This window comes from Geotrypetes seraphini, chromosome 2, assembly GCF_902459505.1.
Source record: "Geotrypetes seraphini chromosome 2, aGeoSer1.1, whole genome shotgun sequence".
NCBI lineage: Eukaryota > Metazoa > Chordata > Amphibia > Gymnophiona > Dermophiidae > Geotrypetes > Geotrypetes seraphini.
Window position 1 is genome coordinate 507,210,546 of NC_047085.1, and position 22,937 is coordinate 507,233,482.

The 22,937-nt window shown below is 41.7% G+C and overlaps 1 protein-coding gene across 4 annotated transcripts in view; it reads left to right on the forward strand.

The window, feature by feature from the left end:
* LOC117354591 (zinc finger protein 585A-like) overlaps positions 1 to 9,822 on the forward strand; it is a 53,815-nt gene extending 43,993 nt beyond the window's left edge. For 2 of the 4 annotated variants that reach the window (XM_033932367.1, XM_033932365.1), the window contains exon 4: positions 6,237 to 9,822. In XM_033932367.1, the coding sequence (XP_033788258.1) occupies positions 6,237 to 9,001 (2,765 nt within the window). In that variant the 3' untranslated portion in view covers positions 9,002 to 9,822. Of the gene's footprint in view, positions 1 to 6,233 lie in introns of all 4 variants that reach the window. The other 2 variants (XM_033932366.1, XM_033932364.1) reach the window with 1 other exon arrangement.
* Positions 9,823 to 22,937: the final 13,115 nt, after the last annotated feature.

Here is a 22,937-nt window from a genome sequence, read left to right on the forward strand (position 1 = left end):
CAGTTACTTACCGTAACAGGTGTTATCCAGGGACAGCAGGCAGATATTCTTACGTCCCACCCACCTCCCCGGGTTGGCTTCTTAGCTGGCTTATCCTAACTGGGGACCACGCACTCCTCCGTCGGGCGGGAAGGCACTCGCGCACGCGCGGTGCGGCCAACTAGAACTTTCTAGTTAAAAAGGTCCGTACCGAGGGCTCCGTCGGTGACGTCACCCATGCGTTAAGAATATCTGCCTGCTGTCCCTGGATAACACCTGTTACGGTAAGTAACTGTGCTTTTTTGTACGTCCTCAATGCCTGTCAGCTGATGTCCTTTCCAAATATGGACAGCTTAAATAACATAAGGGTTAATGTGTGACAGGTAAGGGGGAGAGAGGGAATGATTCAGTATTCATTCACAGGGGCTTAGATTCTTTCACAGGGCCTTAGATCATTGTGCTGACCTTGCCTTGGTTCAGAACTGCATCCCTTCACAAATGCAAAGTGATTGCGCATTGGGAAGAATAAACCAAATCCCAGTTACCAGATGCTAGGGTTCACCTTGGGGGTTACATAGAAACATAGAAATAGACGGCAGATAAGGGCCCACGGCCCATCTAGTCTGCCCACCTTAATGTCCCTCCCCTACCTTTGCCCTGTGAATAGATCCCATGTGCCGATCCCATTTGGCCTTAAAATCAGGCACGCTGCTGGCCTCAATCACCTGTAGTGGAAGACTATTCCAGCGATCAACCACTCTTTCAGTGAAAAAGAATTTCCTGGTGTCACCTCGTAGTTTCCCGCCCCTGATTTTCAGGGTTAGCGCCCAAGAAAAGGATCTGGGTGTCAATGTAGACAATACGATGAAACCTTCCATCCAGTGTGGGGTGGGGCCAAAAAAGCAAACAAGATTCTAGGAATTATTAAAAAAAGGGATGATTGGGGGAGGCAAGATGGCGATTTGAGCAGACGTTGGTCTGAGAGCTCCTCTTCGTACGGCAATTTTTTTCGTGTTAAACTGTTTAGTATTTTTCTTTCGATGCCTAAAAGAAGGGGAAAACAGAGCGGTTTTCCTCCACCTTTCTCTGGCTCTTCAACCCCATGACAGACTGCTATAACATCGTATACAGTCCAAACCTACTCACCGGGCGTATCTGCTGCTATGACTGGGGTGGATCATAGCTTGGACGGCAAACTTTCGCTGAGCCCACGAGGACTGCACACGCCCCCAATGCCCGGCGAAACTTTGGGAGAACGGTCGCAGTTGGAGGACATGCCGAACACATCGAGCATGATGCGTACTGCACCCGAAGCTGACCCGGATGTGATTTCAGCGCTGCTAACTCTGGGACAGGAGTCGTTGCAACATGGGAGCGTCAAACCTGAGGAACCAGCGGTGGGGAGGGTGAGGGAGCCCGGAGTTTACCTTCTGGGGACTTAGCCTACGGAAATCTGGCAGTCATCTCCCCCCTCAAGCCGCTGGAGAAACCACAGGCAGTGACCCTTGACTCTATATGGTCTGCAATTGAAAACCTGCACTCGGTTTGTACAAACTTTATCTCTATTACTTTAAACTCCTCTTCCAGGATAACCCTTTTGGAGACATCAGTTCAACAGCAGAAGATTGACTTTTCTAAATTAGAGAAACTAACAACTGAGAATAAAAATTTTCTGTCTAAACAAATGACTGATAGAATGATGTTTCTGAGGAAGATAGAAAAAAATTTGGAAAATCAGCAAAAAAATTTGAATCTGAGGATTCTTAATTTTCCTATAGCAAAATTTATGTCTTCCCAGGAACTCTTCAAGAACTTTATGATGACAGTTTTAAAAGTATCAGAATTGAATCTTCCCCCGATACAGAGAATTTACTATTTAAAGAATGCTCAAAAAGAAAAAGTTTTAGAAGGTGGAACTGAGCAATTAGATGTATCAGCAATATTGCAATCTTCTGAAATTGAAATACTGGGTTGGGCAACATTATTAGTTTCTTTTGTATTCTTACAAGATAAAGAAATGCTGTTGAAATTATACTTTAAGTTGAAACAAGTCACCTTTTTAGGTGAAAGGGTATATATATTTCCTGACGTCTCGAAATGGACACAATCCAGGAGAAAAGAATTTTTGCAATATCGTCCTAAAGTTATTTCAATGGGGGCAATTTTTCAGTTAAGATTTCCTTGTAAATGTTTTATTACCTATCGAGGGAATAAATATATATTTTTTGAGCCTGCCCAATTAGGTTTTTTCCTAGAGAGTAAAGGGATTCCATTGCAGCCAGAATGAATCAAGTGATTTAGTGCGGAATTTAGTTTAATAGTAGGTTAATATCTAAGTACTGCTCTTTTCTTTATGTTTTTGTTAAGTGTATCCCTTCTCCCCAGGGTTTTTTTCTTCTATGTCTTGCCTTCCTCCCCACTTGAGGACTATAATAATGAGTATATTGCTTGTATATTGTTTTCAGTCGGTATTGACTTAATATATGTATTTCAGGATTTCTCTGTACCATTTTTATTGGTTGTACAAAAATTATAAATATAAAATAAAAAATAAATAAATGATTAACAAGACTAAAGATATTATAATGCTGCTGTATCGCTCCATGGTGCGACCTCACCTGGAGTATTGTATTCATTTCTGGTCTCCTTATCTCAAGAAAATATAGTGGCACTAAAAAGGTTCAAAGAAGAGTGAGCAACTTGGTAAAGGGGATGGAACTCCTCTCGTACGAGGAAAGACTAAAAAGGTTTGGACTCTTCAGCTTGGAAAAGAGATAATTGAGGGGAGGTATGATTCATGTCTACAAAATCCTGAGTGGAGTAGAACGGGTACAAGTGGATCGATTTTTCACGCCTTCAAAAATTATAAAGACTAAGGCAGTGTTCTTCAACCTTTTTACACCTATGGACTTGCGGAAATAAAAGAATTATTTTGTGGACCGGCAGTTGAAGAACACTGGGCTAAGTCGTGGCCAGACCCCGCCCCTCTCTGCCCCACCCCCATAACAGTACTAATTGTAACACTATTTTTTTCCATTCATTTTTCATATATACAAACCACAAAATTAAACTACACAAAGCACACTGTATGCTTCTCAACATTCATTCCTAGCAGAACAAAGATAACCCCTATGCAAATACGGGACCAAAAACTAAAAGTACTAATATAAACAAACAAACCCTAAGATTCAAGACTCTGTATGTAGTACAACCCCAGAGAAAAAGAAACAAATGCATTTCTTCCTGAACAGTCTAAAATACAGACTGCAGATGTAAACTCTCAAAATTGACACTATTCAATCACTAAATTCAAAAATAAAGTCATTCCCCCTACCTTTGTTGCTTCCCTCCATCCATGCAGCAAAATATATTATATCTTACCACCAGGCTGGAAACGTAAGTTAACAAGAGACAAAATGACCCAGGGCCAGCAAAGGAACATCAGCTTCAAGTTAGTCAAGAAAATCAAATCATATCATTCTGTCTCCTGTTGCCATTTCTGTAGCAAATAACGTTTACTTTCCTACCATCATTCTGTTTCTTCTCACCAGTTCAATTTCTTGGAACACACCTATTTTGGGATCTATTAACTGCCTTCCTACAAAAAAGTCCTATAAAACTTTGACAGTTAAGTATAAACTAACTTGAGTAGGAAACCCACAGGTACTATAGCGGCAATTCTCCTACAATGTGCTGCCCAAGTCTCAAAGGCCGTGCTCGCCACACCACTTCAATGTCTTCCTTCCAGTTCCCATCCGTATTGTAATCCCCCTGTATCAGCCAGTTACCAGTCAGCTCAACGCCTATTTGTCCGCAACACAGAAAACTCAGCTATCCCATAGGTCAGCATTCGGTTTTCAAACATCCCCGGGAGATAATTGGCCAACATGCCCTGTCAATCAAATCACAATACAGTCCGTTTGTTCTATGAATCATAAAGTCTTGGGCCCGATGCACATGTTGGCCCTGGAGACCGGCAGGAAATTTCTACACACTGGTCCGCGGGCCGGGGACTAAAGAACACAGGACTAAGGGACACTCGGTGAGTTACAGGAAAATACTTTGAAATACTTTTAAAACCAATAGGAGGAAATATATTTTCACTCAGGCCCAGATTCTCAAAACTTTAATGCCCTTGCTAAACTGTTTACCGACGGATTAGCCTGTATGCATTTTAGCAGTAGATCAAAACGTTTTATCTCTCTCAAGAGTGAGCTTTCTAGCAGTCTCCAACAAGGACATACAAAGGGATTCTTAAAAAATACCAAGCCATTTTGCGGCAAAAATAAGCAACTGGTCTAGGGGTGCCAGTCAGTGTCAGAGACTGCTAGAAAGCCTGTGTTGTGATGCAATGAGAGAGATGACCATTCTCTCTCCCACTGCATCACAACACCCCTCCACTACAGTGGCAGCGAACACCCCGCCCCTATAGCGGGAGAGATGCCCACTCTCCCCGCTGCTAAGACACCTGCCACCGCTCAGCCACGTGCACTGCTCACAGTGAGAGAGATTCCCACTCTTGTCGCTGCCATGCCTACCACTGGCTCTGATGCCCACTCGCCCGCCACCCCCTCCCACTTACCTCCACATAGATGCACGGAGGATGGACTCCCTCCTCCCAGCAGGCCTGCCTGTGTCATCCAAAATGGTCCTTCTCCTCCCCGGGGCATCTTGGGATGCACTGGAGAGGGGACTGAGACTCTGATTGGCTCAAGTTGTATGAAACCCCTCCCATGGACAACTTTGGCTAATCAGAGCTTCCGGCCCCATGGGAAGGGCTATATACACCTTGGGCCAATCAGAGCCTCAAGCCCCTCCCCGGTCCATCCCAAGATGCACCAGGAAGGGGAAGGCCCATTTTAGACGATGCAGGCAGGCCAGCTGGGAGGAGGAAGTCTGCCCGCTGTGTATCTATGTGGAGTTAAGGGGATGGCGTGTTGTAGGGGGCTTTTAAACGCATATTGTTTACGCATGTGCCCATCATTGTCACCAGTGATGGGCATGTACACATTTAGCGAATCTTCGCTGCTGTCCACTGACCTTTTTTTTTTTTTTTAATGTCTCACTTTTTTCATTTCACTATCAAAATGGCTGCGTTAGCAGACCGTTGCTTTTTAACGCGGTTTTTTGAGAAGCCTGGCCTCATAGAATAGTTAAGCTCCGGAACAGATTGCCAGAGGTTGTGTTAAGAGTGGACAGCGTCCATAGTCTGTTATTGAGAAAGACATGGGGGAAGTTTTGGCCAGGTACTAGTGACCTGGTTTGGCCACTGGTCTGACCCAGTAAGGCTATTCTTATGTTATGCAGAAAATAAATGCAAGTAATACACATATATTAAAAATGCATAAGAACATAAGAATAACCTGAGTGGGTCAGACTAAAGGTCCATCAATCTCAGTAGCCCGTCCTCACGGTGGCCAATCCAGGTCACTAGTAGCTGGTCAAACCCCAAAGAGTAGCAACATTCCATGCTACCAATCCAGGGCAAGCAGAGGTTTTCCCCCTTGTCTCTCAAATTACATCTTCTCCGCTCTGCAACAAACAATGAACTGATGGTGCCGTGAGCTGGCAGCGGGTGGAAAGGCACCTGTGTATGCATGGCACGGGCAGTCTTTTGCTTTCTTAAAGTGACAGTTCACTTTGAAGGTCCATGCCGCGTTCCATGGATGATGTCACCCACATGTGAGAATATCTGCCTGCTTGTCCTAGGATATTATAATATATTCTCTTTCTTCAGGGATCTTCATTATGATTCTATACAGTATGCCATATGTTAATTGTCACTCTGGCGTGTAAGTTTCATGCTAAAATGGCAGTTACATGCCACAGTGGAGGTGACATGGCAGGAGTCCTTGTAAATGCTCTTAAGTGCTATCCATAAGTTAATGCCTGAGAGCTATTCCACATAGGTAGGAGGGGATGGTGTGCAAATAGGTGGGAACAAGTGGATTATATGCGATTCCTATACCTATATGCAAAACCTATAGATTACTGTCAGAGCACTCAGAGTTTTACAGAATTGACTCCCTTAACTCTCAACACTGCCATTTCCAAGGAGCATCTCACAAACTTGCACTGTGTAGACATATATGCTTGAAAAAATGGTTTGCAAATAGGAAACTGACTAATTCTCAATCCATACATAGTAACACCTGGTGTGATATAACCTATCTTTCTCTCATTATGTACAGGTTTTATCGTATAAAGCACTGCTATTTTCTAACTCATGAGAAATACCTTCTGTTTATATCCAGCAGATCATCAAATCCGACACACATGGAAAAGAATAAAGAATCAAGGAGAAGATCTGGTAAAAATGGAACAAATCCAAACACAGTCAGAAAATGTCAGTGTGAATATTTTCCAGAGACCTGAGAAGATTAATGCAAAGAATTGCAAGCAGGAATCAAAGAAACAGAGACACCCTGAAGGAGACACAACGGATGGAGTCATTAAGTGTGAGAGAAATGACAGAAAGCTCAGTAACATCCCTGAGGACAAGAAACACCTAGCAGAGAGACCCTTCCAAATTAATAAACGTGATAAAGTAACTTCTATTTTCCTCCAGGGCAAGAGTAAAGGAGAAAAACACCTGAAAGACCTCAGTATGCACAAAAGGGATCATAAAAATGAGAAAATATTTACATGTCCTGAGTGTAATAAAAGCTTCACTCAGCTTAGATATCTAAAAATTCACCAGAGGATCCACACAGGAGACAAACCATTTACATGTACTGAGTGTAATAAAAGCTTCACTCGGCTTTCCTATCTAAAAAATCACAAACTAATTCACACAGGGCACAAACCATATACATGTACTGAGTGTAATAAAAGTTTCACTTTCCTTAGCGGTCTACAAATTCACCAGAGGAACCACACAGGAGATAAACCATATAAATGTACTGTGTGTAATAAAAGCTTCACTCAGCCTTCACATCTAAAATCACATCAGAGGATCCACACAGGAAACAAACCATTTACATGTACTGAGTGTAAGAAAAGCTTTACTCAGCTTTCAGATCTAAAAATTCACCAGAGAATCCACACAGGAGACAAACCATTTACATGTACTGAGTGTAATAAAAGCTTCACTCGGCTTTCCTATCTAAAAAATCACAAACTAATTCACACAGGGCACAAACCATATACATGTACTGAGTGTAATAAAAGTTTCACTTTCCTTAGCGGTCTACAAATTCACCAGAGGAACCACACAGGAGATAAACCATATAAATGTACTGTGTGTAATAAAAGCTTCACTCAGCATTCACATCTAAAAATTCACCAGAGGATCCACACTGGAGATAAACCATATAAATGTACTGTGTGTAATAAAAGCTTCCCTCGGCTTTCAGATCTAAAAATTCACCAGAGGAACCACACAGGAGATAAACCATATAAATGTACTGTGTGTAATAAAAGCTTCACTCAACTTTCAACTCTAAAAGCACATCAGAGGATCCACACAGGAGACAAACCATTTACATGTACTGAGTGCAATAAAAGCTTCACTCAGCATTCATATCTAAAAAAACACCAGAGGATCCACACAGGAGATAAACCATATAAATGTACTGTGTTTAATAAAAGCTTCACTCAGCTTTCAGATCTAAAAATTCACCAGAGGATCCACACAGGAGATAAAACATATAAATGTACTGTGTTTAATAAAAGCTTCCCTCAGCTTTCAGATCTAAAAATTCACCAGAGGATCCACACAGGAGATAAACCATATAAATGTACTGTGTTTAATAAAAGCTTCACTCAGCTTTCAGATCTAAAAATTCACCAAAGGATCCACACAGGAGATAAACCATTTACATGTACTGAGTGCAATAAAAGCTTCACTCAGCATTCATATCTAAAAAAACACCAGAGGATCCACACAGGAGATAAACCATATAAATGTACTGTGTGTAATAAAAGCTTCACTCGTCTTTCAGATCTAAAAATTCACCAGAGGATCCACACAGGAGATAAACCATATAAATGTACTGTGTGTAATAAAAGCTTCACTCGGCTTTCAGATCTTAAAATTCACCAGAGGAACCACACAGGAGATAAACCATATAAATGTACTGTGTGTAAGAAAAGCTTCACTCAGCTTTCAAATTTAAAAAGACACCAGAGGATCCACACAGGAGATAAACCATATAAATGTACTGTGTGTAATAAAATCTTCACTCAGATTTCATATCTAAAAGTACACCAGAGGATCCACACAGGAGATAAACCATATAAATGTACTGTGTGTAATAAAAGCTTCACTCAGCCTTCACATCTAAAATCACACCAGAGGATCCACACAGGAGACAAGCCATTTACATGTATTGAACCGTATAAAGGTACTGTGTGTTATAAAAGCTTCACTCAGTTTTCAGAACTAAAAATTCACCAGAGGATCCACACAGGAGATAAACCATATAAATGTACTGTGTGTAATAAAAGCTTCACTCAGCTTTCAATTCTAAAAGTACACCAGAGGATCCACACAGGAGATAAACCATATAAATGTACTTTGTGTAATAAAAACTTCACTCAACTTTCAAATCTAAAAACACACCAGATGATCCACACAGGAGATAAACCATATAAATGTACTTTGTGTAATAAAAGCTTCACTCAACTTTCAAATCTAAAAGCACACCAGATGATCCACACAGGAGACAAGTCATTTACATGTACTAAACCATATAAATGTACTGTGTGTAATAAAAGATTCACTCGGCTTTCAAATCTAAAAGCACACCAGAGAATCCACACAGAAGATAAATCACATAAATGTACTGTGTGTAATAAAAGCTTCACTCAGCATTCATATCTAAAAATTCACCAGAGGATCCACACAGGAGATAAACCATATAAATGTACTGTATGTAATAAAAGCTTCACTCAGCTTTCAAATCTAAAAGCACACCAGAGGATCCACACAGGAGACAAGCCATTTACATGTACTGAGTGCAATAAAAGCTTCACTCAGCATTCATATCTAAAAAGACACCAGAGGATCCACACAGGATAGAAAACATTTACATGTACTTAGTGAAATAAAAGCTTCACTCGGCTTTCAAATCTAAAAAAAACCCCAACGGATCCATAGAAGAAACTAATCAAATACCTGTACTGAGTGTAATAGAAGCTTAAATCAACATTCAATCTAAAAATTTACTTCATGGAATAAGCCAGTGGCTGTGAATCAACAGGTTCTTTCTGCACTCTCAAATAGCTTTGGTATTGTAGACTCGCTCTTATCTGTGCTGCCTTAAATCCATAAATTGCGTCTGGATGTCACAGGAGGTTGTTGTAAGAGCGGATAGCGTAACTGGTTTTTAGAAAGGTTTGGACAATTTCCTGGAGGGGGAAGCCACTGGTTGCCCTGAATCGGTAGCATGGAATGTTGCTACGCCTTGGTTTTTGGCCAGGTACTAGGGACCTGGATTGACCACAATGAGAATGGGCTTCTGGGCTTGATGGACCATTGGTCTGACCCAGTAAGGCTGTTCATATGCTCTTATTCTTTGTTTTATGCTATGTACATGTTACAATCTTGGCACCAGGGACTTTCTCTGCATCAGATTTACCTATGAAACACTGAATTCCTCATGTGCCTTCTGTCTCTCATCACTGAGAATATGATTCATCTATCTGCCACGTGATAGTGAATGTCTGATTGGCTCTACCAATGTCAGTGTGCTATAAGTCCTCCAAGCAGAGAGGCAGTTTAAAGTGTAACATAGTAGATGATGGCAGATAAAGACCCGAATGGTCCATCCAGTCTGCCCAACCTGATTCAATTTACATTTTTTTTTAATTTTTTCTTCTTAGCTATTTCTGGGCAAGAATCCAAAGCTCTACCTGGTACTGTGCTTGGGTTCCAACTGCCGAAATCTCTGTTAAGACTTACTCCAGCCTATCTGCACCCTCCCAGCTATTGAAGCCCTCCCCAGCCCATCCTCCACCAAACGGCCATATACAGACACAGATCGTGCAAGTCTGCCCAGTACTGGCCTAGTTCAATATTTAATATTATTTTCTGATTCTAAATCTTCTATGCTCATCCCACGCTTCTTTGAACTCAGTCACAGTTTTACTCTCCACCACCTCTCTCGGGAGCGCATTCCAAGCATCCATTACCCTATCCGTAAAGTAGAATTTCCTAACATTGCCCCTGAATCTAACACCCCTCAACCTCAAATTATGTCCTCTGGTTTTACCATTGTCCTTTCTCCGGAAAAGATTTTGTTCTACATTAATACCCTTCAAGTATTTGAACGTCTGAATCATATCTCCCCTGTCTCTTCTTTCCTCTAGGGTATATATATTCAGGGCTTCCAGTCTCTCCTCATACGTCTTCTGGCGCAAGCCTCCTATTATTTTCGTCGCCCTCCTCCGGACCGCCTCAAGTCTTCTTACGTCCTTCGCCAGATACAGTCTCCAAAACTGAACACAATATTCCAAGTGGGGCCTTACCAATGACTTGTACAGGGGCATCAACACCTTCTTCCTTCTACTGACTATGCCTCTCTTTATACAGCCCAGCATCCTTCTGGCAGCAGCCACTGCCTTGTCACACTGTTTTTTCGCCTTTAGATCTTCGGACACTATCACCCCATGGTCCCTCTCCCCGTCCGTGCATATCAGCTTCTCTCCTCCCAACACATACGGTTCCTTCCTATTATTAATCCCTAAATGCATTTCTTTGCATTGAATTTTAGTTGCCAGGCATTAGACCATTCCTCTAACTTTTGCAGATCCTTTTTCATATTTTCCACTCCCTCTTCGCTGTCTACTCTGTTACAGATTTTGGTATCATCTGCAAAAAGGCACACTTTTCCTTCTAACCCTTCAGCAATGTCACTCACAAACACATTGAACAGGATTGGCCCCAGCACCGATCCCTGAGGGACTCCACTACTCACCTTTCCTTCCTTAGAGTGACTTCCATTAACCACCACCCTCTGGCATCTGTCCGACAGCCAGTTTCTGACCCAGTTCACCACTTTGGATCCTAACTTCAGTCCTTCAAGTTTGTTCAACAGCCTCCTATAAGGAACTGTATCAAAGGCTTTGCTGAAATCCAAGTAAATTACATCTAGCATATGTCCTCGATCCAGCTCTCTGGTCACCCAATCAAAAAATTCAATCAGGTTCGTTTGGCACGATTTACCTTTTGTAAAGCCATGTTGCCTCGGATCCTGTAACCCATTAGATTCAAGGAAGTGCACTATCCTTTCTTTCAGCAACACTTCCATTATTTTTCCAACAACTGAAGTGAGGCTCACTGGCCTGTAGTTTCCTGCTTCATCCCTGTGACCACTTTTATGAATAGGGACCACATCCGCTCTCCTCCAATCCCCAGGAATCACTCCTGTCTCCAGAGATTTGTTGAACAAGTCTTTAATAGGACTCGCCAGAACCTCTCTGAGCTCCCTTATTATCCTGGGATGGATCCCGTCTGGTCCCATCGCTTTGTCCACCTTCAGTTTTTCAAGTTGCTCATAAACACTCTCCTCCGTGAACGGCGCAGAATCTACTCCATTTTCTCATGTAACTTTGCTAGACAATCTCGGTCCTTCTCCAGGATTTTCTTCTGTGAACACAGAACAGAAGTATTTGTTTAGCACATTTCTTTCTCCTCATCACTCTCCACATATTGGTTCCCAGCATCTTTTAGCCTAGCAATTCCATTTTTCATCTTCCTCCTTTCACTAATATATCTGAAAAAATTTTTGTCTCCCTTTTTTACATTATTAGCCATTTGTTCTTCCGCCTGTGCTTTCGCCAGATGTATCTCTCTCTTGGTTTCTTTCAGTTTCACCCTGTAGTCCTTTCTGCTCTCCTCTTCTTGGGTTTTTTTATATTTCACAAACTCTTTCGCCTTTATTTTCTCAGCCACTAGGTTGGAGAACCATATCGGCTTCCTTTTTCTCTTGTTTTTATTGATTTTCTTCACATAAAGGTCCGTAGCCATTTTTATCGCTTCTTTCAGCTTAGACCACTGTCTTTCCACTTCTCTTATGTCCTCCCATCCTAATAGCTCTTTCTTCAGGTACTCTCCCATTGCATTAAAGTCCGTACATTTGAAATCTAGGACTTTAAGTATCGTGTGGCCTCTCTCCACTTTAGCTGTTATATCAAACCAAACTGTTTGATGATCGCTACTTCCCAGGTGAGCACCCACTCGAACATTAGAAATACTCTCTCCATTTTTGAGGACTTGATCCAATATCACTTTTTCCCTTGTGGGTTTCGTCACCATTTGTCTGAGCAGAGCCTCTTGAAAGGCATCCACAATCTCCCTACTTCTGTCCGATTCTGCAGACAGAACATTCCAGTCCGCATCTGGCAGGTTGAAATCTCCCAACAGCAGAACCTCCTCTTTCCTTCCAAACTTTTGGATATCCTCAATCAGATCCTTATCAATTTGCTGCGATTGAGTCGGAGGTCTGTAGACTACACCCACATAGATAGAAGTTCCATCTTCTCTTTTCAGAGCAATCCATATTGCTTCTTCTTCTCCTCAGGTCCCTTGCATTTCGGTCGCTTGGATATTGATTTTTACATAGAGAGCTACTCTTCCACCTTTTTGACCATCTCTGTCCTTCATAAAAAGAATATATCCCGGTATGTTTGCATCCCATCCATGTGATTCACTGAACCATGTCTCTGTGATAGCGACAATATCTAGATCTGCCTCTAACATCAGGGCTTGCAGATCATGAACTTTGTTGCTTAGACTGCGAGCATTTGTGGTCATCGCTTTCCAGCTATTTTTCAGCGATAACCTCCTTTTTCGTATGGATTTTTGTTTCGTTTCACTTTCTGTTGCAATACTAAGAAATGAGTTGCTGATATTGCTTATGTTGCAGTCTTTACTACTGAAAAATAGGTGGAAACTCTTTTAAGTGTCCAAAGAATGAGTGACTCAACCAATATGTGTGGAACACTTTATATTGTGTATAATGTGATTAAAACAGAGGAAAAAGGACCTCAAAAAAACCCTAGATCATAATCAATAAAGTTATAACCAATCGGGGTTAGGTTTTCATCACCGGTCCAAAACCCCTGTGTGATTATTTAAAATGCTTTTTTTCTTTTTTTATAATGCAATATATTATATAATGATATTTAAATATTGTGATTCAAGATTTCTCTAATCACTAAAGAGCAAGTATTAAGGCTTTCTGTAATATGAGATAAACCAAGCACTTATCTTAATGGCCCAACGGAGGCCCAACCGTTTCGCTCAACGGGCTTCTTCAGGGGTGACGATAAGAGATAACACAGTGCCGGTACAGACTTTGCTCAAAAGTTCTTAAAAAAAGAGAAAGAAAGAAAATGACATTATATCAATGTATTTACGACAAATAAGGACATATTCATTTTAATAGCACAATAATGTTATGATTGCTGATGCTACATGTTAAGGTGTTCTAATGATTGTATTTTATTTTAAAAGACTAAATAGAACCGCAAGCATCAAGACAAACAATGAAATGCAATCGTATTTAATAAAATGTATAACTTGCCTGCGGTATGGCTGCGTGTTTTTTTGCTAGCAACAATTTGAAAACAAGATGGCGCCCGTATTTGAGCCATCTATTAAAGCCCTCTGTGGTTTTCACTCTTTGCTCTCCCTTTCCATATGCAGGCAGTATTTCAGAAAAAGCTAAAGTGTTTACAAAAGGTTTCTCGCCCTCACCAAGCTTCCGAAAAGCTTTCTGTGCTGCAAGTGTGGAGTTGTTGGCCAGGTCATTTGTTCCCAGATGGATAACAACATCAGTGTTAAAATCCTTAGTTTCTTCCTTAGTTATAGTCTGTATTTGCCTGGAACTCCTGGTAGCTGAGGATCCTGGAAGACATTTCACTATTTTGGTCTCCTCACCTTGTGTTCCAAGGTTAATGCCTCTGATGATGGAATCACCCAACAGTAATAGTTTTCTGTTTTTGGCTTTTTTATTTGTGCTTAGGGTGCGCTTGTTCTCTTGAGTTACCTTCATTGGTTCCAGTCCCACCTCCCTTCTGTTTTCTTGAGTATTGCAGTGTACTAGTGGAGCGAAGGAATTCTGTAGAGGTAATATTTGTGAAGGTGGATGTTTCTGTGTTACATGTCGCAGTCTTCCTGAGCCTACTGTGACTCATTTATTCCTGGGCTGTTTTATTCTTTGAGGTAGAGGTAGTAAGCTGGTATGATTTTATGGAGTGATGGAAGCTGCTTTAATTGTATTCAATTCCTGTTTAAGTTTGCAGAGCTCCTCCTTAATACTAGCAAGTTCAAGACAGATGGGGCAAGCCTTAAGCCTCCAAATAGTATGTCTTGGAATTAAAGCACCACAGTGATTGCATTGAATAAAGGTCATCTTGATTGGTTATGAAGTGACTTGATTTAAGTAGTCCTGATTATTTGGGTCTCTATTTATGAAAAGTGGTCCCTGGGGTTGGTGGGACTATAAGTCTTACCCTTATTCCTATGAAGGGAAAGGGAAAGAGGAAATACGATTTAACAAAGGAAAGACAAGGGTTTATTTTTTGTGTTTTTTTGTTGGTTTTTTTTAAGTAAGAAACAGGGAGGAGAAGAGCAATTAAGCAGATATAATGCTGAAAACCAGTGAAAAGAGCAGAATATGAAATGTTGAGCAACTTAGCTTTTTGAAGTTCACAGGGCTGCCTTGTTCACAGCACTGTCCCAAAGATAATGCAGTTAACCTTAGAAGTAAATCAGAGCCCCTCCCTTCTCCACCTAATTAGCAGACACAATGGCTAAAAACTAGTAAGTCAGAAATACAGGCTCTATACCACCTAAAACACAGTATTTTAAACAAAAATGCGGGTTCTATAACAAATCAGTGGCTACCCTAAAACACAGGATTTATAACAGGATTTTCCCTACTTTAGTCACCCTGAGCCATAGGCACCAGGATTTCATTAGAGTTAATAAAGTCTTACCCTTATTCCTAGAAGAGGAAATAAGATTTAACAGTGGAAAGAGAAGGGTTTATTTTTTTGTGCTTTTTTATTTTTTTTTTAAAGTAAGAAACAGGGAGGAGAAGAGAAATTAAGCAGATATAATACTAAAAACCAGTGAAAAGAGCAGAATATCACACCACATTTGGCCAGGACAATAACAATACTCTATATTGGAACACCATTTTAAGTCACTCAAAGAAGATTCAATCAGATGACATCATCTGAAACAGAAGGAATTGAAAGACTGCTCTATGATTGGATGCGAAGCCATCCTCAGGGACTGCTCTCCAGCCTCAGAGATGGGACAATTGCTATGCATCATGGGTCCAGCTTTCAAGCCAGACACATCTATAAAGCCAGACACATGTCCCGCCCTCTCTCTCTTTTGCTCTTCCTTGGATCACAGGCCTGGATCAAGTTGCAACATTTCTCTCTCTGCAACCTTGTGCTTAGCTCTTCAACTAGGCCATCCGGTCTTCTAAGGACTTTTTAACCAGTATTTGTGAGTAAATTTAATAATTTGACCTTAGCAAAATTTTATCTAGTGTAGCCTATTATCTTTGCTTAACGATCCTACTTGCTTTACTTGCTTGATTTTAATGTTTTTATCATTAATTCTGCTCTAAAAGAAATAAAGTTTGTTTGCTTATAAAAATGTTCTGAGTCTTAGTTCTTGATATTACAGAGCTAAGTTTTAATCAAGTGAGCTATATTTCTCTCTCTTTGAGAGTGATATAGCTTATTGGTGGGGTTCCATCCATTTAATAATAATTTTGTGACAACTCCATCTGAGTTAATGCTCTTTTAGTCTGGACTCTTTTTAACCTGCTTTCCATCACAAATGGCGACAACCCCTCTATTCCAACAGCCTCAAAACTAGCTAACTATTTTAAAACAATGATTCAATCCACACAAGACCAGCTAATCCCCACCAACTCCTCTAGACCCACTGCAACAAAACTACCTATGGAAATACCAACAGATAGATCTGGGAATGCGTTTGAAGAGATTAAATTCAAAAACACAAAACGGCTTTGCCTAAAATACTCCAGTTGTTCTAAAAAGGACACTTATGTTCCATATTGTCATAACCCTAGCCTTAAAGCTAAGCTTGTTCCAGGGAAGTCTTCTCCTAACCCTAGCCTTATCCTAAAAAGGGCTAACCAATGTGACAGGGCAAACTAGGATCCCATCTAGGGTCAAAGTTCCAGTTGAAATACCAAGTTTCTGAGCCCTGGGGAGGGGAGGAGGAAGGTGAGAATAGCCTAGAGCAGCAGGAGGTGTACCACATGAAAGAACAGCCTAAGAAACAAGCTCCTACGTCAGGTAATGCACAGCTGCAAGGACTAATTAAAGCACAGCAAGCTGCCCTGCCCCCTTTCAGGTTAGGGTGTGGTCAGCTGCATGCTTTAGAGGCTGCACTAAGGAAGACTAGGTCAGTCTACCCGGGGTCAACCCAGGAAGGAGGATCTCAGGACCAGACTCCTGAAGCTGCCCAAAGCCAGGACATTGAGATGTCATAGGCAGCTCCTGTCCCTGAGGCCAGCCAAACAGCCAACCCTGAACCCATGGAGTTTATGGATACTGCCATGGAAATTGAAGACACATAAATGGATGAAAGTTAAGTGAAATAACTTTACTTTTTCTTTTGTGTTTAAAATTTTGGTGATTTTTGTTTGGGAATGCCTACAATCACCAATGTGAAGCTAAGTGAGCTGTGCTGAGCTCACAGCCACGAGGGTGCCTGGTTTTTTTGTTTGGACTTTAAAGCAAGGTGTATTTTGTTTGGCAAGTTTTTATGTCCTGCCTTTTTGCAGAATGTTTGGGACTTATTCTTTGCTGTTTGTGTGAAGGAACAGTAGTGGGGAGAATCCACTAATCATCCTCGGGTTGGGATTGTGGGGCCAATTTTGGCAAGCTATTTAGAAGCTGATTTAAGGTGGATTCAGCTACTCCCTTCCCCCACCAGTGGGCTTAACTGGTTGGGGCAGGCCGGTTACGAACCAGGCCTCTGCAACATTGCTCTCAAGCATTGGAGCAACCTTGTGAAAGACTGATAAATCTGGACAATTATTATAGCTGTATTCTTTTTCTTTTACCTGCTCAGACATTGGAACTAACAGAGCTGAGCTACTGGGTATTGTTTGGGACACTTACCTGTTCATACCTGCCAAGAAGGTGAGGGCTACATTTTGAAAGCCCAGGTTTATTTTTCATGTTTCTTTGAAGTGGAAAAAACTAACCACAGATCAAGGGTGTCCAATGTCGGTCCTCGAGGGCCGCAATCCAGTCGGGTTTTCAGGATTTCCCCAATGAATATGCATGAGATCTATTTGCATGCACTGCTTTCATTGTATGCTAATAGATCTCATACATATTCATTGGGGAAATCCTGAAAACCCGACTGGATTGCGGCCCTCGAGGACCGACATTGGACACCCCTGCCACAGATAAAGTGTTTCATTGCCAATAAAATGAGACACCATTTGATGAAAGAACTTTATTAATCCTGACCAATTGATTCTTTTCTCATTTTTAGCCAGCAGGACCTCCAACTTATTTTGGAGGCACGTATAGGTCGGTCGTGGCTGAGCGGTGAATGGGGCCTAAGTCTAAACCCGGCACCGGCAATGCCACAATATGCATCATTAAATAATCAAGTTTTACATTTTGACTTGAAGTGATTTAATATTGATTCAAGAAACTGTCGTGAAGTCACCTACATAAGCAACTCCTCACTGGCCTTGACCATGGGAGCTACATGCGGGGTGGGTGATGTTGTGTGGACCACTGAGACGAGTCTCCTGTAGGGGCTATATATGTTCCCTGGCCCAGGGCACAACCTCCAGGGAAGGAGAAAAATGTTACCTGCATAGGAAAAAATGTGGACCTGTGGGAAGGACAACTGCTTACCCAAGGTGCTTATATATACATTAAATAAGGATGGTGAAAGTGGAGAGCCTTGTGGAACCCTGCAAAAGGCTTTTCACGTTTGGAACTTCCTACGATCCTTTCTCACTTCATATATTCTCTTGCCTAAGAATTCTGTGAACCATTTCATTATTATTTCATACGCACCTAGCTCTTCCAATTTTAGATGTACTGTGGTCAACTGCACTGAAAGTGGCTGAGATATCAAACTGCAACAACGGCTTGCTTGCCTTTGCTTAGATAGAGAAGTTTGGCAAAATTGAGTGAAACTCATCGCAGACGTCAACCTAAAATTCTCCTCTATCTGGGTATGCGGTGACTATAACCTTCTTGTAGACGACCCTGCAGGTGAAAAAGCCCAACAGATAGTACAACTAGGACTACATCAAACAGTGAAGGAAATAAACCACACTAAAGGACACACTTTAGATGTACTGTTTGGCAGGGAGGAAGATATGGGGGACTGCAACCCCAGAGCTATAAAAGTGTTATGGACAGACCAACACTTAATACACTTCGGGATAGGACAACCAGAAAGTAGGAAATGATAAAAACCTCCGGAACGAGACTGAGAATTGGGAGAGGCTTCATAGACCGCACCAAATTCAAAAACAGATTGGAGATACACCTCAGAAATGTAGAAACCAAAACCACAGACCATATAGAACGAGTGAGACTCTGGGGAAAAAGCATTGGACTGGTCCAGGGGTCTCAAAGTCCCTCCTTGAAGGCTGCAATCCAGTCAGGTTTTCAGGATTTCCTCAATGAATATGCATGAGATCTATGTGCATGCACTACTTTCAATGCATATTGATTGGGGAAATCCTGAAAACCCGACTGGATTGCAGCCCTCAAGGAGGGACTTTTACACCCCTGGACTGGTCTGAGGTAGCCCCATTAAAAATACAAATATACAAATAAAAGATAGATTCACCCCCCATTAGAAGAAACCATGAAGCTAAAAAGAGAGAAAAGGAAAATTGAAAGAAAATGGAGGAAATCTAACGAGGATGAGGAATCTAGGAAAACCTGCTTTGAATAAACAAAATTTACATCAGGAAAATACGTAAACAAAAGAAAGAGTACCTATTAAAACAAGATCCTCAAACTCAGAAACTCCACAAAAACTCTATACCAGTTGTTCCCAATCCTGTCCTGAGGGACAACCAGCCTGTCGGGTTTTCAGGATATCCTTAATGAATATGCATGAGAGAGCTATGCATACCAATCACTTCCATTATATGCAAATCTCTCTCATGGTAAAACACGTGAATCATGTCAAGCTGTATGAGAACATTGTTTGTGTGTGAACTGGACATCACTGAAGATCAACGGGATAAATGCAATTGAAGCAAATTATGAACATTTATGAGTGAGAACTTTGAATCCAAGAATTTTGTATGCTGGTTGTTGGATATTGGAGCAATTTGATTGCTGCTCTACCTAGGTGATGGGTGAACATTTCATGAGATCTTTTTAGGGGGATATTTCTAGTAAATGCATGAACTGGGGGGCTCTAGATGTATGGTTTATGTTATATGAGGTATATTTAAGAGTATTTAATAAAATTATTTCATATTAAGTTAATAGTTAATGAATATTGTGAATTGAGTGATTAAATAGGTTTTTTTAAATTGATGATTTATGCATATTCATTAGGAATATCCTGAAAACCCGACTGGCTGGTGGTCCCCCATGACAGGGTTTGGAACCACTGCTCTATACCAAGTAATATATATTGTTTGCTAGGGAAAACCCAGAAAGAAATTGCTACCTAATGCTCCCTAACTAGTAAAGAATTGAGCAACTTCTTCACAGAGAAAATAAAGAAGATACACAGAGACAACATCCTAAATAACAACATATCAATAGACAAACATACAAGAGAAACAGGAGACACAATAGAAGAGTTATAATCAATCACAGAGTTACAGGTAAAGAATTTACTAAGAAGAGTGAAACCGGGCCCACCATCTAATACACCTGATGAGAGAGCTTGAAGGCCTGGGACTTGCCTACTTCACAGACCTTATCAATAAATCATTACAGTCAGGAGAGGCCCCACTCAAATGGAAACTCTGTCATCAAGCCCATTCTGAAGAACAAAGAAAAAGACCTAGAAGATCTGTACAACTACAGACTGATAGCCAACCAAGCATGGGTATCTAAACTAAGAGACAAACTTGCCAAATATCAGACTTCTAGAAAACTCATCAAAGCTAGACCAAGCTCAATCACGGTTCAGGAGACTCCTGAGCATGGAAACAGTACTAGTAGCCAGGGGTCACCCTATAATGAGGCCAACTGAGGCGGTGGCCTCAGGCGGCACTGTTGAGAGAGTGGCATCTTGCTGCTGGCCAGCCTACCTTGCTGGTCGGCTCTCTCTGTTGCTGCCCTTTCTGGCATCTAACCCTTTCACCTTTCTCCCCCAATCAGCATTTTACCCATCCCACATTTACCTTCAACTTCCTGTTTCTGTTGGGGTGGGCCACAGTGGAGAGAAGACACCGGGACCGGCACAGGGTAGCCATGTGACTCACTAGCACTGCCTGGCAACAATTTTTAGGACAAATTGAAGGTAGATGCCGGGGGTGGGGGAGGATGGGAGAAATGCAGATTAGGGGGAGATGAAGGGGAGCAGCAGCCCTTGTCCCACCCCTTTGTTGGATGCTTGGGTGGCAGATTGCCTTGAGCCACTCCTGCTAGTTTTGGTATAGGAGGCTGGTCCTCAAACATCAAGCTAAAGGAAATGTGCTGCTGGGATTCATGGACCTTTCGGCAGCATTCGACCTAGTCCAACACACACTGCTTAAATTAAGATGCGAAGAATTAGTCCTCAAAGGAAAAGTCATGGAATGGACGTAATTTGTCAGCTGCTAAATTTCAACAATGTTTAGGTTCACACAGAGTTCAGTGTGAATGCTCTCAATATGAACAGCATTCCAAATTTTTGTTTCGTATGTATATTTTACCTCATAGAGCTTTTCTGGTGACCTTGTGTCCTTCTGGTAATTGTCCTAAATGCACAGGTTCTGATGCCTCTCTTGGACATATGTTTTGGACCGAGCTCTCGATGAGCCCGCGGGGAGAGGGAAACCCTATGGATTTCTCACCACCAAAGGGGAGTGCTCAAGGCTTGAGAGGAGACACTGATACATTGAGCAGAGTTTGAGCTCCCCTTGGAGTCTGAAGGTGTTGTGGGCGGTGCATGGTCCCAATAGAATGCCAGGTCTGTGAAACAGGATCAGCAGCAGAATACTGGTGAGCACAGCATATCTTCAATGGTAAAACCTGCTCATGTCACTCTTTCCTTTTGGACAGCTATATTTTATTTTGTGTGGCGCTCTTGGAACTGTGTTTGGCGTCTCCAGCCTTTGATGCTGTTTGGTTATTATCAAGTGGCTCATCCCAGACCCAGTGGCTTACAAGATTTTCTCCATTGTGTGATTCTTCTGGGGAAAAAATGTACCATATATAATTGTTATCCATCTGGCAGAAACAGAGGGGGAGGGGAGTGGAGGGAAGTTGGGAATGAGGCAGGGAGCATTTTTCAAATATGGTGACCTGATACCTTTTCCACCTTTATTGTTATTGGTCTTGTATCGACCTATGTTCTTGATATCTTTGCAATATTGCTGACTATTGTTTTGCCTTGTCACTGGTCGAAAATGAATAAAGATGATTACAAAAAAACACAACACAGAAGACATCAATAGTTGGCTCAAAGCATGGTGCCATCAAGGCTTTGGGTACATAGGAGGATGGGGAAATTCATGGAAACAGGAAGTTCCATCAGAGGAGAAGTTTAGGTGCAGCTGCGTGTGCAACTTGTGAAGCCGCTTGGAGGGAGAAAACTGAAAACACCAGCGAAGGTGAGGGGAAGGGAGGGTATGAGAGATGCCCTGACAATAGGAAGCGATGCCCAGACTGCAGTGATCAGAAGAGAGGGAGCTGCTGGACCGCACAAAGGGTGCTGAAGGGAAGTTGAGAAAGAGGGGGAGGGGAGAGAGGAACAGATGCTGAAGAGAAATGGGGAGGAAAGGGTGGGGAGCAGATGCTGCATGGAAGTGGGTAGGAGAGAGGGGAAAGAAGAGGGGAGTAGAGGGGAGCAGATGCTGAAGGGAACTGGAGAGAAAGGGAGTCACAGACATTAGATGGAAATGTAGAGGAGAGACGGTGGGGATAAATAAAAAAGACACATGTTGGATTGGGGAGACATATACTAAACTAAACTAAGCCTTAGGTTTATATACCGCATCTTCTCCAGATCTGAAGGGAAGAAAGTTGAAGAGAGATAGGGAAAATTATTGAAATACATGTAAAAGATATGTAAACCACTGAGATTTCTGTACAATTAAGCAGTATATCAAATTTGAATAAATATAAACATGCTAAAAAGCACCTGGGAGAGGGAGTGAGAGATGGAAGGGAGAGGCAGAGTTTCTGGTACAGCAGATGCCATATGGAAGAGGCAAAGAGAATGCAGACAGTGAATGGCAAGAAGAGGAGGAAAGCAGAAACCAGACAACAAAAGGAAGAAAAAAAAATTATTTTTATTTTTTTGCTTTAGGATAAAATAGTATTGTAGCTGTGTTGATTAACATTTATAAACAAAGCCCTGCCAACTCAAGATCTCCTCTAGTTCAGCAGTCAGAACTCTGATTGTACAGAATATTAAACTAAGCTAAGCCTTAAGTTTATATACCGCTTTTTCTCCATAAAGATATTGTTTCTTTTTATACTTTAATACAATAAGTTCAGTATGAAACTATTTGAGGATTGTGGGGGATGGAATCAGATGGTTTACAGGGCCTGAGCTTGCACGGATGGAGATGGGAACAAATGTTCCGTCCCCTGACATTCTGTCTTCCCCTCCCTCCTTTAACTCCTCCCCTCCCTCCTTTAACCCCTCCTCTCCCTCCTTTAACTCCTCCTCTCCCTGCCCCAGAATTATTCTGACCAATAAGAGCCAGAATGAGATAAAACTCCTCCCCCCTCTCAGTGTTAGTGGGCGGATCCCTTTAACTACACCAGCTCTTTTCTGACCAATCAGCACTGAA